We start from the raw sequence: 19,505 nt of genomic DNA on the forward strand, positions 1-19,505 counted from the left end.
GCGCCCTCCCCCCTCACATAAGCCTAAAAGACCTGTTTACATCGTACTAAGAACTACAAATGAGGGCTGGGGATATGGCCTAGTGGCAAGAGTGCTTGCCTCGTATACATGAGGCCCTGGGTTCAATTCTCCAGCACCACATATACAGAAAATGGCCAGAAGTGGCACTGTGGCTCAAGTGGCAGAGTGCTAGCCTTGAGCAAAAAGAAGCCAGGGACAGTGCTCAGGCCCTGAGTCCAAGCCCCATGACTGGCCAAAAAAAAAAAAAAAAAAAAACTACAAATGATATGATTTCCTTGCCTCACTGATCTTGGCCTCTGTGGCAACTTTCCCTATGGCTCATTATATTCTAGGTGTACCCACCTTACTACTTCTTGACTATGCCAAGCACACTCCCACTCAAGGCAGTTTTTTCTGCCAATACATGTCCCTCAGATGTCACCTCTCCTTTGAAGTTTTATTTTATTTTATTTTATTTTTTGGCCAGTCCTGGGCCTTGGACTCAGGGCCTGAGCACTGTCCCTGGCTTCTTCCCGCTCAAGGCTAGCACTCTGCCACTTGAGCCACAGCGCCGCTTCTGGCCGTTTTTTTTTTTTTTCTGTATATGTGGTGCTGGGGAATCGAACCTAGGGCCTCGTGTATCCGAGGCAGGCACTCTTGCCACTAGGCTATATCCCCAGCCCTCCTTTGAAGTTTTATATCAGGTAATTAACAGAGCCTTTTGATTGTTAAACATTTGGAGTCTCTCTCATACTTAGAGTCTGATTACTTATATATTAGGTACAACTGGTAAACACCCAAGGTATTTTATCCATTTAATTTCTGCAACAATCCAAAGTAGTAAGTGCTGTACCTTTGCCTAATTTAGAGATGAGAAATGACATAACTTGCCCATCATCATAGAGGAAAAAGTTGCTACAGAGCCTGAGTTTGGATCTAGCAACGTAACTCCACAGCCCAATTTCATAATCATTTGTCCTGGAAACAAAATTTAAACAAAAATTTCATCCTTAGTTAAATTGCAGCCAGGCATTAAATTGTTGCATGCCTGGAATTCTAGCAGTTTGGGGCAGGAAGCAGAAGGATCAAAAACTCAACATCAACTGGGATTTGTATAACCGAGTTCTGGGTCTTTCTGAGCAGTAAGACCCTGTCTTAAAAATAATTTCTATAGGGGCTGGGAATGAGGCTTAGTGGTAGAGTGCTTGCCTAGCATGCATGAAGCCCTGGGTTTGATTCCTCAGCACTATATAAACAGAAAAAGCCAGAAGTGGAACTCTGGCTCAAGAGGTAGAGTGCTAGTCTTGAGCAAAAAGAAGCCAGGGACAGTGCTCAGGCTCCTGAATCCCAAGCCCCAGGACTTGCAAAATAATAATAATAATAATTTGGATACATTGCAAACATAAGTCAAAGAGAACTATGAGTCCCCTGCCAGCTTTTAGTTTTCCTCTGAGAAGTGCATCTGTTGTTGGATTTGGGGCTGGATATGCCTAACTAGATCCAAGCACCCTAACCTCCCTCCTACACTTGTGACCACCAGAAATGTCTGCAGACACTGCCAACTGCCCCCAATTAGATGATTATAGCTTATGTGTCTTCTCAGCACACCTAGTTCCTTAGAGAGAGAATGTTAAAACTTAATATTTGCAGAAAGGTAATTTACTTAAAAATAAGGCAGGGTTTTTTCCCACTTTGAAGTGGTTTGCCCAGTACAGCCAGTTCTATTCGTTTACTAGGGCTGCCACAGTAAAGTCCCACAGAGTGGGTAGTTTAGACAAGAGAAATTTTATTTTCACTTACCTCTGAAGGCTGGAAGTCTGAGATCTAGGTGTGGGCAGGGTTGGTTTCCTCTGAGGCCTCTCTGTGGCTTGCTAGGGGCCCACAGGACCTTTTCAACCTAGGTCCTAATAACTCACACCAGTCAGACTGGATTAGGGGCCATCCTAAATATCTCATGTCAAAGCCCCTATCTCCAAATACAGTCATATGCTGTGGTACTAGGGGGTTAGAGCCTCAATAGACGAAGGTTGAGGAGACACTTGCACACATTTTCAGCCTCTCACACTGAACTTTTCTTTTCCTTCTCTCCCTTTCTTTCTATCCTGTGTATTGAACACCTACTACACACCAGGGATTTTGTTAAGTGCTGGTGGTGTGCAATCAATGTGTCCTTTGCGTAGAAAAGTTTACAGTGAACTAGAGAAGGCAGCCTTTTGTAATGTGTTGGTCAACTATCTCGCAAGTATCCCTTTGGTAATGGATGACAGGAAGGCCTTCCCCTGGGGAAAGCGCCACGTTAAAACTCAGCCAGGAGGTTAATGAGTCAGCAGCTTGCGAAACCCGGAGAGTCGGGTTTGTATTGAAACAGCGGAGGCCCAACCTTGCCAGCAGATGGCGCTACGTCAAATTCCCCCCCTTCCTTTCTCTATGACGTAGGCCCCGCCCATTCTTGCCCGAACTCAATTGCCTCAGGTTCCCGGCCACTCCCCTGTGTGCTTTCCCGCGGCCGGAGGTCCTCCCCCAACACCTCAGCTCCCTCGGCTCCAACAATAAGATTCCGTCTGCCCATCTAGTAGCTCTGAGCCGGGGGAGGCGGGGCTTGCGGGTGGCGGGAGGCGGGGAAAAGCGACGCAAGTAACAGCGACGCCATTTGCTGCTGCCGAGCGTGGGCGCTGGCGGATTTCGGAAGAACCAGTTCCTGAGAGGCTCCCGCGCACGTTGCTTGGCCTTCCGCGCTTTCTTCATCCAGCGCGGCCCTCAGAGTCGCCCCGCTTGTCCGCCAGAGGAGGAGTCCCTCGCCCTCTGCAGCCTCCTTCAAAGAAGTCACCGGTACCACCACCTCGCAGTCACCACCATGCCAAAGAATAAAGGTAATGCCGCCCCGGACCCCGGGACCCAGGTTTTCGGCCACTCGGGTTCCCCTGATCCCGTCCGCGCGCCACTTCTGGGTCAACCCAGGCCGCAGTGACCTTCCTGCCTTCCCCTCCTCCTCTGCCTGCCCCACTCGGATGTGGGGAGAGGTGCGGGGAAGTTACTTGGGTTTCCCAGTTGAGTGGCACCGGGGTGGAGCCGACGCCATTTTTGTAGGGCCTCCTGTGGGAGAATGTGGGCTTCTGCCCCGGATTCGCGCCACACTGACCGCCGCTCCTGAGGAAGCCGTGGGGACGCCTTCCTCGGGGCCTTGGCGACTTGGCAGATGGGGGGTCCTGGGGCTTTTCTGGGTTGGGGAAGTTAGGCCCTGGGGAAAACCTCTGAACTTTGAAAGGGTGCTGCCGGCTTTCGAGCCCATCTGGTCCTCCTGGCGGAGCTGCTTTATGGACACTTGTTCAGTATTAATGGAGACAACTCCCTGTCGCTTCTAAGCGGTGGGCGATACTTTGCGTGGCTTTAAAAAGTTTATTTTCAGTGATTTATTTTGCCCCATCTCTTTACAGGGTTTCTTTCACAGAAAGTATTTGATCCCGATTTAACCAAGTTTTTTTTTTTTTTTTTTTTACTTTTACTCTAGATCAGGCGTACACATTGTGACGGGAATAAAGACCTTTAAGGTGCCTCGAGGCGGGCTTAACACGTTAACAAATGATCGAACTTGATGAGTTTATTTAAAACTTTAAGAATGGAAGGCCTAAGTGAAGTAAAAGTAGACTGCTCCTAAGGCAATTCTACTTTTTTATAGACTTAGGAGTTCTGTGGTGTGTGTTTTTTTAAATTATCTTTTGACCGCATCAAATTGCACAGCAGAAATAGAACTATTTCTTACAGGAATGGAACACACAGTTCAGTATACGTTTCCTTTGGTTATTTTATCCTTTAGATCTTCTCCCTTGAATCATGCCTACTATACTCTTTCTCACTGGACAGTTGGCTGTATTTATTCTTTGTAGCTGTCACTACTCACAGAATACTTGGTCACAGTTCTGTACAGAATTTGGTGCAGTCCTCTCATGCCAGGCCACCTCACTGTTCTCAGAATTGAAGCTTGTAAGTTGTATTTGTAGCAAGGATTTTTTACTAATTCTAGGGGAAATGAGGTCATAAAAATAGTGTTTTTCTTAATTCTGAGATGGTAACTGGATCACTTCAATGAGCATCTTACTCGCCCCTTTATTTCTAGGGATGATGTTTCCATTTCCCTCACTAGACTAGGACAGACTAGTATCTATCTTAATCATATTGCATTGCTACCACTTGGCAATTAGAAGATGCTCAATAAATTTTTGTAACACTAAGTCACCTCCCTTCTGTTGACTCCACCCTTAGGTGAATAATAGGTTCATTTTTGGAAAGATCCCATCTGAGAAATTTCCCTGAAACAGTTCTCTTGCTCTAAAAAAGGATTTGAAAGTTTTTTCATTTGGGCTGGGCACCAGTGGCTGGCTCATGCCAGTAATCCTACTCAGGAGGCTGAGATCTGAGGATCCTGGTTTGAAGCCAGCCCAGGCAGGAAAGGTTATGAGACTTTTATTTCTAGTTAGTCACAGAAAAGGGCAGAAGTGGAGCGATAGCTCATGTGGTAGTGCTCAAGCCCTGAGTTTAAAAAAAAAACAACTTATTATTTCATCTAGGGACTAAATGATCTTTCAGAAAGATAGCCAGATAAAAACTTAACCGTGGGGGCTGGGAATATGGCCTAGTGGTAAAGTGCTGGCAAAACTAGCAAAACAAAACAGTGACTTACTATGTTTGATTTTATACTACTTTGTTATATCCTTAGGCCTGATATCATTCTTTCAAAGAAGAAATAAAGAACATTTCATTTCACAGCAATAAAATAGAAAAGGAAATGGTTAAGGTATGGTTAATTCTGCCCAAGTTGACAAGAAATAAATCTTTGTTTTACAAATAACATTTGAGGCATACAGAAATATAATATACACTAAGAATCCATTACCCTTGAATTTAAGAATTATAACACAGATTGGTTTTATTGTTTTGTTTTTCTTTTCACAGATTTATCTTATTTATTTATTTATTTATTTTTGGCCAGTCCTGGGGCTTGAACTCAGAGCCTGAGCACTGTCCCTGGCTTCTTTTTGCTCAAGGCTAGCACTCTGCCCCTTGAGCCACAGCACCACTTCTGGCCATTTTCTATATATGTGGTGCTGAGGAATCAAACCCAGGGCTTCAGGTATACGAGGCTAGCATTTTACCACTGGGCCATATTCCCAGCCCCCCCCAGGTTACTTTTTATTTAATGTTTTATATTTGGTTTTCTAAATAAACTTTGTATAAGCATATATGAATGCTTCCTTTTTACACCACTAGATGCTTTGTATTTATGCTATTAGTGTTTTTTTTTTCTAATTAGTTTTTTATTGCTCAAACTGGGTCTTCCTTTCCTCAAGGGCCTTTCCCTGGCTTGGCTGGCTAGCTTGCTGGCTTGCTTGTGCTCACAGCTAACACTTGAGCCCTACCCTCCAGGCCCAGCTCTTTGCAGGTTATTTTGGAGATGGAGTCCCAGATTTTTCTGCTTGGGCCAACTCTGAACCCTTAGGTAACTAAAATTACAGATGGTAGCCACTGGCACCCAGCTAGCCACTGCCTTAGTTTTTCATGTATTTTATTTTTTATTGTTATTATAAATGTGATGTAGAGAAGAGTTACTATTTTGTAAGTCATTTATGAGTACATTTCTATTTGGACAATATCCACCCCTTTTTTCTTTCCTAGTTTTTCCTTCCTGACCCTGCCCATAAGTTGTAGAGTTAATTTTCAACATAGTTTTTTTTCATGTATTTTAAAACAAAGAATCTTGAGGATATACAAGTATATTGATTTAACATCCCTGAACTTCATTGAACATGGTAAGTAGGAATAAATGACTTCACATACCTTATAGAGTGATTGGGACAGGTAAATATGATGTAGTATTATTGCATAGTAGTTGCCAGCATTGCTGTTGTACTCAAAATAGAAACAAGGGTATCAGTTAAATACCACCTGTGTAAAAGAAAATAAGTGGCGTTTTTTTGGTTTGTTTTGTTGGTTTTTTTTTTTTGCCAGTCCTGGGGCCTGAACTTAGGGCCTGGGCACTGTCCCTGGGATTCATTGATCAAGGCTACCACTTGAGCCATGGTGCCATTTCTGGCTTTTTCTGTTTATGTGGTACTGAGGAATCGAACCCAGGGCTTCTTGCATGCTAGATAAGCACTCTGCCACTAAGCCACATTCCCAGTCCCAAGTTGAGTATTTTAATTATATAATTTCACTTATTTAAGACACAAAACAATTGCCTAGCTTGTGTTGGATCCTGGGTTTCATCCCAAGAGAAAGTGATTGTGTGTCTGGGTGCTGTCCCTGAGTTTTTGTGCTCAAGGTTAGTGTTCAACACTTGAGCCACAGCTCCACTTCTGGCTTTTTGGTAATTATAATTAGAAGAATCTCAAACTTTTCTGCCCACACTGACTTTAAACCTCAATCCTCAGATCTCAGCCTCCTAAGTAACTATGATTATACAGACGTTACCACTGGTGCCCAACATAAATTAAGTTTTAGAATGAAGATTTATATTTTGTCAGTCATGTCAAAGGAAATTCCATGAAGAGTAGGGAAGGTGGTGTGGTGATGTATGTTAGAAGCCTTCATTTGATATGTCCCTCAGTGCTTTGCAAATAACTCAGATCTTCTTTCATTTTTTCTGTAAAAACCATTAGGTAAAGGAGGTAAAAACAGACGCAGAGGTAAGAATGAGAATGAATCTGAGAAAAGAGAGTTGGTGTTCAAGGAAGACGGACAAGGTAAGCAGTAATAATTTGGGAAGTTTCTAGAACTTTTTTTAAATAAAGGATTTGTTTTATTCTAAGTACTTAATAGAATTAAAAAAAAGACAGTCTCCAATGTCAATAATGGTCAGGTTTAAACTTTTGGTAGGTTCCACTTAGCTTTTCTTGTAGTACTGAGGGATTGGTTCCAGGGTCTTATACTTGTTGGGCAAATGCTCTTACTACTGAGCTACATCATGAGCCCTTGTTTTTTGTTCTTTTTGTTTGTGTTTGAGACAGGGTTTTCAGAGTGAGCTTTTTTCTTTTTCTGTTTTGTGCCAGACTTGAACTAGGGGACTAAGCACTGTCCCTGCACTTCTGTGCTTAAGGCTAGCATTCTACCACTTGAGCCACGACTCCACTTTTTGGTGATTAAGTGGAGATAAGAGTCTCATGGATTTTCCTACCCAGGCTTTGAACTGCAATTCTCAGATCTCAGACTCCTGCGTTGCTAGAATTATAAGAGTGAGCTACCAGCATTTTCCTCTAATCTTAGGTAGCCCATGCAGCCATGAATTTGCCATATTATCCAAGCCTCCAGAGTACGAGAATTATAGGTGTGTTTCACTGTGCCAAACTTCTACAGAAAAGTAGTATGGGTACAGTGAATTCCTTTAATTTATACATGTATATAGAAGCATGTATGTTTTCCTGAACTATTTCAAATGTAGTTGAAGCCATGCTATTTTCCCTTTGCTACTTCATCGTGTATTTCCAAAGAGCAAGCTTTTTTCTAGAGCCATACCTCCGGTCTGCTATTTTGCTAGCTAATTGGAGATAATCTTTCAGACTTTCCTGCCCGGGCTGATTTCACACTAATTCAGCCTCCTGAGTAGATAGGATTATAGATGTGAGCCACTGGGGTCCAGTGAAGGAAAGCATATTATCTGTGTGACTGCAGTAGAATCATGTCTCACACTCAGGTAATTTAATGTTAATATGTTATCTAGTAGATGGTCAATAATAATAGAACTGTTGGTGAGTATATTCTTACTGTACAGTTTTTTTAATATTCTAATCATTATTATAAAGGTAATATACAGAGGGGTTATAGTTTCATAAGCATACTGTACGGTTTTGCTCTCCTCTCCCTTTACCCTTTTGCAATACTGGGATGCTTGAGCCCTTGTGCTGTACCTATAAACCACTAAAATATGAAACAGTTTCTTAGCCTTAATCATTTGTGCCTCCCCCAGTGGTTTATTTGGGTAGACAGGGCTCTCTACCCCCAATCTTTGCTGTATTTTCTTTTTTTTTTTTTTTTTTTTGCCAGTCCTGGGGCTTGAGCACTGTCCCTGGCTTCTTTTTGCTCAAGGCTAGCACTCTGCCACTTGAGCCACAGCGCCACTTCTGGCCGTTTTCTGTATATGTGGTGCTGGGGAATTGAACCCAGGGCCTCATGTATATGAGGCAAGCTCTCTTGCCACTAGGCCATATCCCCAGCCCCTCTTTGCTGTATTTTCTTCTCTACTTTGGAGGAGAGGCTGCCTCTGAGTGAACCAATCATCTTGAGGTAGTAGGCCTGCTGTGTTAACTCACTTCCACATGTCAGCCCCTGAAAATCTGTGTCCCTGAGTTGCCACCCTCCCCCCTCAGGTCTCATAATCCATAATCCCTTTCTCAGAGTTCTTTAACATAGGCAGTGAAAAGATACTGGCTAAAAACTTGCCGTTTTGTTTTGGAACATCTTTCTGACTTTCTAAGAACTGCAGAACATTATCAAAAGAACTACCTATACTACAAATTCCATGAGCTTTTACCTGTAAAAGTTCTTCGGGAACAGATCAAAGTTGGGTGAGGATCTCAATGTAAGAAATGGATGAGGTGTGGCATACGTTCTGAGACAGTCCACCTTTGATCTCCAGGAACAGCATGCAGTCATGAAGACAGTAAGGAGTCTGCTTACTCAAAATGAGTAGATAATTAAAGCATGTTTAACAGCAGACATGGGTTGTAAAAGAAATAGCATTACAGAGTCTCTAGCTCTACCATTAACTGGCTTGATGTTTAAATTCCTTGTATTTATTTATACTTACATTGTATGTATTTATTCTCAGCCAATGTAATTTTTTAACTCTTTGTCAATTTTGTGTAGACATTTAAAATTGCTTTTATCAAAAGACTGAGTAATGTTTCATACCCTCTTTGTCCCCCCAGAATATGCTCAAGTGATCAAAATGTTGGGAAACGGGCGATTAGAAGCAATGTGTTTTGATGGTGTAAAGAGGTTATGTCATATTAGGGGGAAATTGAGAAAAAAGGTAAGTATGGAGATTTGTTTTGTGCAAAAATAAAATCATTTATAGGGAGAAAATTGACGCGCACACTGTTTCACAATGTAAGCACACTATGCTCTACCACTGAGGTACAATCCCCAGCCTTCACCTCAAAACTTTATGGGGGCCAGTAGTTTACCTACAAACTCACACAGCAAGGCACCTATGTTGTATTCCTACCCAAAATATTTAAGAAGGAAATAGCCCACAAGTCCAAGCTGAGGGATACTCTCAAAACAGCTTGGTTCTTAAATTTAATGATATGAAAGAGGAAAAGGCTAGAGAATTAACTATGTTTTAAGAAGACTGAAAAGGACTGGTAGGTAGCCATTCTGTGTGGGTGAGGGGCTAGGGGATGGGAGGATAGCGGTAAAGGGTATTAGGAAATTTATATATGAATCAAGTTGCTTAATTCTCTGTGGATGAGGGCATAGCTCCTTGGTTGAGTTTTGTTTTTTTGTTTTTGTTTGTTTTTTGTTGTTGTTTTTGGTCGGTTGTGGGCTGACAAAAACTTAGCAGCTGAGTGCTTTCCTTGAGCTTTTTCCGCTCAAGGCCCTTTGAACCATAGAACCACTTGTGATTTTCTGGTGGTTAATTAGAGGTAATAATCCTATGGATTTTCCTACCAAGGCCAGCTTTGAACCATGATCCTCACATCTCAACCTCCTGAGTAGCTAGGATTGCAGGCATGATTTTGGTTTTTTGTTTTTGTAAATTGATTATTAATCCTGTTCCCAAACTAAAAGAGGGCTTAGAAACTGTATGTGGAAGAGAGGAAAACAGGAAGAGACCAGAGATAAAACCATATAATTTTCTATTCTTGTATATAATAACCACTTGAACTTGTTCACAATCTCAAATCCTTTAATTTCTGAGCAGATCACTATTTCTCTGAAAATTCTTTTTTTTTTTTTTCTTTTTTTTTTGGCCAGTCCTGGGGCTTGGACTCAGGGCCGGAGCACTGTCCCTGGCTTCTTTTTGCTCAAGGCTAGCGCTCTGCCACTTGAGCCACAGCGCCACTTCTGGCCATTTTCTGTATATGTGGTGCTGGGGAATCGAACCCAGGGCCTCATGTATACGAGGCAAGCACTCTTGCCACTAGGCCATATCCCCAGCCCCTCTCTGAAAATTCTTGATTCATTTTAAATATAACATGCAATAACTTTTCTTTTGTAGGTTTGGATAAATACCTCAGACATCATATTGGTTGGCCTCCGTGATTATCAGGTAAGTATTACATTTGAATTTCTCTTCTCCACCCATATTGCTTATTATTGGCACCAATTAGATGTACAAGGGGGTTTCTTTTTTTTTTTTACAGCCACAATAGTCTATTTACAATTGAACTCTTTATAAGAGTCATTATTGGGGTCTGAACTCAGGGTTTGGGCACTGTCCCTTAGCTTTTCTGCTCAAAACTGCTCTTCTATCGCTTAGGCCTCTGCTCTGCTTCTGGCTCTTTGGTGATTATTGGAGATATGAGTCTTATGGGTCTCATAGACTTTCCTGTCCTGGCTGGTTCTGATTTTCCCCTCACACACGAACACTGTAATTTCACTCTTGGAACATTGTCCAGCCTCATTCTCAACAAACCATGGTGATTTCATTGTGCATGTTCATACATTTATTCCATACTTTATGACATGACTACATGTAGATAAAGTATTGACCCTATTTCACCCTCTCTAATTGCCCCCCCTCCAACCAGTACCCCACCTCACACAAGACCTGTTTTTTTTGTGTGTGTTTGTTGTTTTAGTGTATGATGTTTGTTCAAAGGGGCTTCACCTTGGTATTTACATGTAAATAATAGTCATTTGTATACTTCTTGAGTATGATGAACCATGCCAAGAGCCAGTTTTAGGCATTGTGCTAGACGTGTGTGTGTGTGTGTGTGCGCGTGTGCGTGTGTCTGTGTTGGGACTTGACTTATGGCCAGGGCTCTGTCCTTTAGCTTTTAAAAGTATAATCTTTAAGTGAGTCTAACTTCTATCCCATAGCTGACAGGCACACAAGTAATTATTATTATAATATGTATCCTTTGTGACATAGGTATGTGCTATAAGTTTAGACGAGTAAGAGAAAAAATAGTAATTGCCCTTCATGCTCTCAGAGTTGATTCTATACTCATTGTGAGTCTTGGAGATTTTTTTGATTTCTACCTTTATAGCAACTCATCCCCCATTTGATAACATATAGCCTTGATCATGTTTTTATTTTTTATACTTTTATGTTTATAAGGTTTTATTTTTAAATTAGTACTCCAGAATAAAGAATTAAAAATCTTTAAAGCTTTGGGTTGTCAAACATGGACAGTTTTGTTCTCCAGAAGACATGACTGTCTGGAGGCTTTATTGTCAGAAAAGGTGGGAGGAAAGCTGGCATGTAGGCATCCTGCGTTATACAAGATAGCATTCCACAACAATCATTAGTGCCTTGGTTGAGAAAACCTGCTTTAAATTCATAAACCATTTTTTCTTTTGATCTTAATAGTATCTCCATAATTAGGAAGAATTAGGTTCCTATTGGAAAGGCACCAAAGTTCCAAAAGGAGTAACATTCTGACTATGTAATCTAAGGGTGGCCCACAGATCAGGAACTTTAGTCCTCCTGGGTACATTCTTGGGCCCTACCTCAGACCCCCCTCAATCATTTCCTGCATTTTTTTTAAAAAGGTAGCTTTCTAAAACTTTACAGTTTTTAAAAAAAAAAACAAAAAAACAGTGTGTCCTTGAGGTTTTATCCCTTAACTGGGTCAGATCCTTCTTTTTTTTTTTTTTTTTTTTTTTGGTCAGTCATGGGGCCTGAACTCAGGGTTTGGGTGCTGTTCTTGAGTACTTGCTCAAGGCTAACACTCTACCAGTTTGAGCCAGAGTTCCACTTCCAGTTTTCTGGTGGTTATTTGGAGATGAGTCTCATGGACTTTCTTGCCCAGGCTGGCTTTGAGCCATGGTCCTCAGAACTCAGCCTCCTGAGTAGTTAGGATTGCAGGTGTGAGCCACCAGCCTGAGTAGCAATGTTTGGAGGCAATATTTAGTGTCACTTTACATTAGAAACACCCAAAAACTTAAAAGTACAAATTTGTGGTCTTCACTTAACATCTATGACTCTTATCTTCCAAGAAAGAAGCTCCAGGAGCTTCTGATTGATACATATCCTGAGAAGCACAGCTACATGGAATGGTATATTTCCTTAGGCCATGTTACTAGTCTGTTACTTAATTGTAATGTTTTATCACTGCAATTTATGGTCCCAGAAAACTTTTCTATTACAAAAGACAAAAGACTTCTAATTAAAGGATAATAACAAAAACTAATTGAAGAAACACCTAGACACCAGTGACTCATAGCTGTTCAGGAGGCTGAGAACTGAAGATTGTGATTCAGAACCAGCCAGGGCAGGAAAGTCCTTCAGACCCCTAAGACTTTTTTTTTTTTTTGGCCAATCCTGGGGCTTGGTCTCAGGGTCTGAGCACTGTCCCTGACTTCTTTTTGCTCAAGGCTAGCACTCCACCACTTGAGCCACAGCGCCACTTCTGGCCGTTTTCTGTGTATGTGGTGCTGGGGAATCAAACCCAGGGCTTCATGTATACGAGGTGAGCACTTGTGCCACTAGGCCATATCCCCAGCCCAAGACCCCTAAGACTCTTATCTCCAATAACCACCAAAGAGCCAGAAGTAGAGCAGTGGCCTAAGTAATAGAACACCAGCCTTGGGCAGAAGAGCTAAGGGACAGCGCCCAACCCCTGAGTTCAAACCCCAGTACTGACACTGACACACACACACATACGCTTGAATGTACACAGTTCTGCTCTTATTAAAGTGAAAGCTATAAATGTCTTTTCTGAATTTGGTAATTATTAATCAGGCATTTAAGCTATTTCTCAGCATGTTTCCCAGAGAATAGAAGAAAACTTTGAAAGAAAAAGAGATTGTAGCAAAACAGTTGAGAGTGTTGGTCCTGGGGCTTGAACTTGGGGCCTGGGCGCTGTCCCTGAGCTTTTTTGTTCATAGCTCGTACTCTACCACGGAATTCCCAGCTTCACTTCCAGCTTTTTGGTAGTTAATTAGAGATCAGAGTATCCTGGACTTTCTACCCCAGGTTGATTTCAAATCTCCATCCTCAGATCTTAGCCTCCCTAAGTAGCGAAGATTATAGGCATGAATCACCGGTGCCAAGCTAAAATTGATTTTTAATTCAATTTGAAAATAATTTATGAAATAACATGTATATCAATACAATCAGTTCTGAAAGCTGTTTGTTTCATCTTAAGGATAACAAAGCTGATGTAATTTTGAAATACAACGCAGATGAAGCCAGAAGTCTGAAGGCATATGGCGAGCTTCCAGAACATGGTAATGACAGAATTTATATTGTCATATGTTTGGTTTATCTGTTGGTATTTGGTAAAGAAACTTTTTTTTGAAATTAGTTTATAAGCTCCATAATTCTGCAGGATACCAGTCAAAAGAGGAATTATTTTGTTATAAAGTCAATTTTCAATCCATGTATCCTTTTATCAGTGTCCTGGAGGATTAAAAAAAATAAAACTAGTTATTGTTTTTGTTCTCTCTATACAAAAGTAATACATTTTTTTCTTTGCTTCTTTTTTATTCTTGTTTTAGTGCCAGTCCTGTGGCTTGAAATCAGGACCTGGGTACTATCCCTGAGCTTTTGTGCTCAAAGCTAGTGCTCTACCACTTGAGCCATAGCTCCATTTCTGGGTTTTTGGTACTTGTCTTAGGGATTTTCCTGCCCAGACTGTCTCTGTACCGGGATCCTCAGATTTTAGCCTCTTGAGTAAGTAGCTAGGATTTACAAAAGGTATAAGCCAATGATGCCTGGCTATTTTCTTTGTGTGCCCATATTGGGTCTTGAACTTGGGGCCTTGAGCTTGCTCAGTTCGCATTTTATGACGAGCCACATCTTCAGGCTACATCATCAGTTTATTCCTGGCTAATTGGAGATAGAGTTTTAAGAACTTTTCTGTCTGAGTTGAGGTAACTTTGATCCTCAAGTCTTGGGGATCTCAGTCTCCTGAGTAGCTAGGATTATAGGCATGGGCCCAGCACTTATTTTGGGCTTGTTTTGTGAAAACATGGCTTAGTCTAATAATGAAAAGCCTGCTAATGATTTACTTAGCATTTGTGATCTAGGAGGTGCTAATATGTCTGGAAATACTAGCATTTCTTGGTTCATTTTCATTGCTTAGGAATAAGCATGATTTGACCAAATATTTCTGACCAGCAAGTCTATCTAGTGATAGTTGAATTAGCTGCTTTCAAGGAAATGAAGTTGTTCACATGTGCTCAAACCTCTTTGGAAGCTTATCTATAAATTGCAACTGCTTCAGACTTAATGTAATTAAAACCTTTCTTGGTAAAAATGCCCTTGTGAACAAGAAACAGCCTTTGATCTTGACACAACAGTGACCTTATATGGAACTTTAAAAAAGTTTTTTATTGTTATTATAAAGGTGATGTAAGAGGGGTTACAGTTACATAAGGCATGTAAAGAATACATTTCTTTTTGAATAATGTGACCCCTACCCTGGCTGTCTCCCATTTTATCCCTCCCTTCCCCACCTACAACTTGTATAGTTCATTTACAACATTTACATGGAGCTTGATACAATATACTCTGTAGAGTAGGAAGAAGTTTGGAAGGCTCTTCCTGCAATAAAAGCACTGATAAAGTTATGTGGTTGGCTTAGAAAGAGTTTCCTTTTATAGTAACCACATTTTATTTTTTTTATTTTTTATTTTTTATTTTTTTGCCAGTCCTGGGTCTTGGACGCAGAGCCTCAACACTGTCTCTGGCTTCTTATTGCTCAAGGCTAGCATTCTGCCACTTGAGCCGCAGCGCCACTTCTGGCCATTTTTCTGTATATGTGGTGCTGGGGAATCGAACCGAGGGCTTCATGTATAAGAGGCAAGCGCTCTTGCCACTAGGCCATATCCCCAGCCCTTTCTTCTTTCTTTCTTTTTTTTTTTTTTTTTTTTTTTTTAGTAACCACATTTTATATCAGACCCACCTGCAAAGTAGACAGTTATGTATAGAAACATTTCAGTTACGTCATGAATGTATTTGTTAATTGTGTCTTTAGCTAAAATCAATGAAACTGATACCTTTGGGCCCGGAGATGATGATGAAATTCAGTTCGATGACATTGGGGACGATGATGAAGATATTGATGATGTAAGTATATTTAAACTCATGTTTAAGAATTATACTCCAAAATCAGGTCTTTCTGCTCAGTTTCTTTAATATTAGAAACATAGAGCTCTTAAATAATAAGAGTATTTGAGTTGTTGGAGGGATTGCATGGGTGACTATTTGGGAAAGGGGAAGGGATCAGAGAGAGGTGGGAGGGGGAATATGGACAAAGTATGTGAACATGTATGCATTTTTACAGTCTTCATTTGTTTATTCTGGCCATATGCTAGGTTTTTAAAAATTGATTTTAAGACAGGATCTCAAAAAAAAAAAAAAAGGTCAGGATTTCACTATGTAGCCCATACTAGCTCTGAACTCTAGACCCCCTTGTCTTAGCCTCTTGATTGCTGTGATTTCAGGCATGCACCATCACACCTGACTTTACTTTAGTCATAACTTGTTTAAGAATAAATAGGACCAGACTGGGGACTGGTGGCTCAAGCCTGTAATTCTAGCTTATCAGAACGCTGAGATCTGAGGATCACAGTTCAAAGCCATCCATGGCAGTAAGGTCCGTGAGGTTCTTATCTCCAATAAACTACAAAAAAAAAACCAACAAATGGGAATGGAGCTGTGGCTCAAGTGGTAGAGTGCTGCTAGCCTGAGCAAAACAAGTTCAGAAACAGCACTTGGGCCCTGAGTTCAAGACTGACAAAAAAAATCAAGCTAGTGGCTTAAGTGGTACAGTACCAGCAGAGCATACAAGCAAAGCAGGCATGAGGCCCTGAGTTCAAACCCTGATACCACCAAAAAAAAGTAGCTAGGACTGGTGTTGTAGCTCATGTGTCAGGACCAAGGTTCAACCCCAAGCTTTGAAAAAAATAAATTTAGTGCTAGGGATACGTAAGTGAAATGTAGAGTGGTTGTCTAGCATGTCCAAGCTACAGGTTCTGTCCTCTGCACCACCAACATTTTGGGGTTTTTTGTGTATGTGCTGGTTCTAGAGCTTGATCTTGGGGCCTGGGCGCTATCCCTGAGCTCTTTTGCTCAAGGTTAGTGATCTACCACTTGAGCCACAGCTCCACTTCTGGATTTGTAGGTGCTTAGTTGGAGATAAGAGTTTCACAGACTTTCCTGTCCTAGCTGGCTTCAAATCACTGGCCTCAAGTTTCAGCCTCCGGAGTATCTACAATTACAGGCATGAGCCACTGGCACCCAGCACACAAACAAGTTTAGTAGGCAATTGGGAAATACAAGATCATATCAAAGGAATGTACTTGCTCAAGTGAAATAAAAGAATCATTATTATACAGTAGACATGGTGATATAGCCATATCATCCCAATTAGGTATGTAGTATGACTGCCTTTAAAAAAAATCCTGTTTGAACCAGCTCTCTATATAAAGCATTGAAATTAGAACATACATTGAAATCCTTGATAAAATAAAAGCCTATTGGCAAATTCATGATTTTATCTGTTTAGTGTTCACTATTGACATACTACTGGTTTGAAATTAGTATGTATTTTGAGGAAAATAGTTTCTCCTAGTAATAAAGTAGTACCCACAACAGTGTCTCACTGCTCTTCTGTTGTTACTGTAATTAACAGTTTACAACTTGATCTTTTAGTAATATAAATTTAAGAACTGATTAGGATATCATAAGATACTCTTCAGTCTGGTTTGGGTTGTTTTACGTCTAAAAATATTGTTTGATTTGATTAAGAAATGTAATTTCATAATACCTAGAACAGTTGTTCACGCCAGGGTTGTACAATAGAATTACCAAAGATTTTCAGAGATAGGAAGGCCAGGCCTGGGAGAGTAATAACCCACCACTGGGATTCTACAGTCACTTCAAGGAATTGATTTAGTACACACATGCATGGGTATATTCACATACACACACACACACACACACACACACACACACACACACCACTTCAAATACTCAAGTCCTTTATATAAAAAGCTATTATATTATTTGCGTAAGACCTGCATATATTCTTTATATTACATATTAATACCTTACACAATGAAAATGCTAAGTAAGTAGTTGTCATCCTGTATTATTTTAGAGATTAATGATAAGAAAAAAGTATACATGTTAAGTACAGACACTATTCAATTTTCCCACACTGCGACGAATTCTAGTTGCATATTCTCATTCAGCTTCTTTGCCCATGGCTGGCTCTCAACTACTTGAGCCATACTTCCAGTTTGAGCTTTTGGCTTGTTATTTGGAGAGATGAGAGTTGTGAATTCAGCTCGGCACTAATAGCTCATGCCTTTCCTAGCTACTCAGGAAGCTGAGATCCAAGGATCACATTTCGAAGCCAGCCCAGCAGGAAGTCTGTGTGACTTTTTTTTTTTTTAGTGGTTGTGGGGCTTGAACTCTGGGCCTGGGTGCTGTCCCTGAACTTTTGTGCTCAGGGCTAGTGCTCTACCACTTTAAGCCACAGCTCCACTTCTGGTTTTCTGGTGGTTAATTGGAGGTAAAAGTCTCATAGACTTTCCTCCTCAGGTAGGCTTTGAACCTTCATCTTCACATCTCAGCCCCTTAAGTAGCTAGGACTACAGATGTGAGGCACCAGCACCCAGCTTGTGGGACTCTTATCTCCAATTAACCGCCAAGAAGCTGGAAGTGGGCTGTGGTTCAAGTGGTAGATCTCAGGGACAGTGCCCAGGCCGAGTTCAGGTCCCAAGACCAGCACACACCAAAGAATTGTGAATTTTCCTGGGCTGATTGTGAACCCTGATTTTCAGATCTCAGTCTCCTGAATAACTAGGATTACATGAGATACTGATATTCAGCCTAAAAGATTTTTTTTTGCCAGTCCTGGAGCTTGAACTCAGGGCCTGAGTACTGCCCTTGGCTTTTTGCTCAAGGCTAGCACTCTACCACATGAGCCACAGCTCCACTTCTGGCTTTTTCTGTTTATGTGGTGCTGAGGAATCGAACCTAGGGCTTCATACATGCTAGGCAAACACTCTACCACTAAGCCACATTGCTAGCCCCAGCCTAAAAGATTTTTAATTAAATTAACAGTTAGCAATATTTTGGCAGTAAGATTAATGACACATAGCTGGTATATTGTTGAATAAGGAGTGCACCAAACATTTTTACAGCTGTACTGAGATAGGATTCTAGAAGATAAAGGAGCCTAACCATACACACCCAAGTGATAGATTAAGGATCTAGGCAAGGTGAAGATTTTCTTAGGATTAAAGCTTCACGATCTGTTTCAATGCTTTCCAATGCCCAGCAATCTGGAAGAGAGATAGTAAAGACAGTGATTATTAAAATAATTTCCATTCTTGAGCATTTGTGAGATCTTTCTAGAACCCTACTTCTTCCCTGAGACCTTTTTCCATGTGCTTTGGTAGGTGCTATAGCTTTTGTAGGTATTTCTATATCCAGATGGAGAAAAATAATTAGGACATACTTGTTCTTAAATTGGACAAGTGTGCTCCCGTGTGCCTGCTCACTTCCAAAATATAAAATAGCAAATTACTAGCACAAAAGCAAAGAAAACCTTATGCTTTAATGTTGTACATAACAGAATATTATGAAGGATCTGAAGTTAACTGACAGGCTACACTTGAGAAAAGCCTGGTATGTGGGTATTTCTTCTTCACACTGGGTTTGTTTCTCAGCCTAAGGCAGTGGACATTTTCTTTAGCTATCTTTTTTTCTTTGACCTGATGTTCTTTTGTCTTTCAGATCTAGTGCGATTCAGCATCTTACATTCCAGTTTTTCGGATTGTTCGGCAGTATGAAATCTGGCAGCAACTCTTAAAGAAGATTCAAAACTTAATAGCATGACTGTAATTCGTTAAGGCAGACGGCCTTATTACTAAGGTTGTTTCTTTAAAAACTGTTGACATTATGTTAAGACCACACTTAATTTAAAAGTTAAAAAAAGCATTACTGCTTTTGCTACTTTGATCACATCTAGTAAGTAAATTGATGTCTTGAATAAACAGTTTGTTTGCCTCCTACTCATGAATTATGATTAAGTCCTACTCTTGACTGGCCTGTTGATTATGCAGTCTTTAAGTGTGTGCAAGTTACCTAGATGGTTCTTTGAGGTTTGTTACAATATGAGGGACGAAGTCTGTATTTGATGTCAAACTTGATAGTTGTGTTTTTCATATTTAAGTAGCATTAGTATTTTATACTAATTTTGATATCCTACACATTCTTTTCATGATCTTATCATTTTGGGGAAAAAAGCATTTCCAAAATAGTTTTTGGAACCTAGATTTTAACTGCAATTTTTAATTTGTTATGTTAGCTGTTGCAGAAATTG

The 19,505-nt window shown here is 40.7% G+C and overlaps 1 protein-coding gene across 1 annotated transcript; it reads left to right on the forward strand.

Moving 5' to 3' along the window:
• Nucleotides 1–2,630: 2,630 nt before the first annotated feature.
• On the forward strand, nucleotides 2,631–19,194 carry Eif1ax (eukaryotic translation initiation factor 1A X-linked). The gene is made up of 7 exons (XM_048335743.1): nucleotides 2,631–2,870; nucleotides 6,654–6,737; nucleotides 8,919–9,022; nucleotides 10,214–10,264; nucleotides 13,311–13,392; nucleotides 15,144–15,235; nucleotides 18,917–19,194. Exons 1-7 carry the CDS (start codon nucleotides 2,855–2,857, stop codon nucleotides 18,920–18,922), a joined length of 435 nt encoding a protein of 144 aa, XP_048191700.1. The 5' UTR covers nucleotides 2,631–2,854; the 3' UTR covers nucleotides 18,923–19,194.
• Nucleotides 19,195–19,505: the final 311 nt, after the last annotated feature.

Source organism: Perognathus longimembris, chromosome 28, assembly GCF_023159225.1.
Source record: "Perognathus longimembris pacificus isolate PPM17 chromosome 28, ASM2315922v1, whole genome shotgun sequence".
NCBI classification, from domain to species: Eukaryota; Metazoa; Chordata; class Mammalia; order Rodentia; family Heteromyidae; genus Perognathus; species Perognathus longimembris.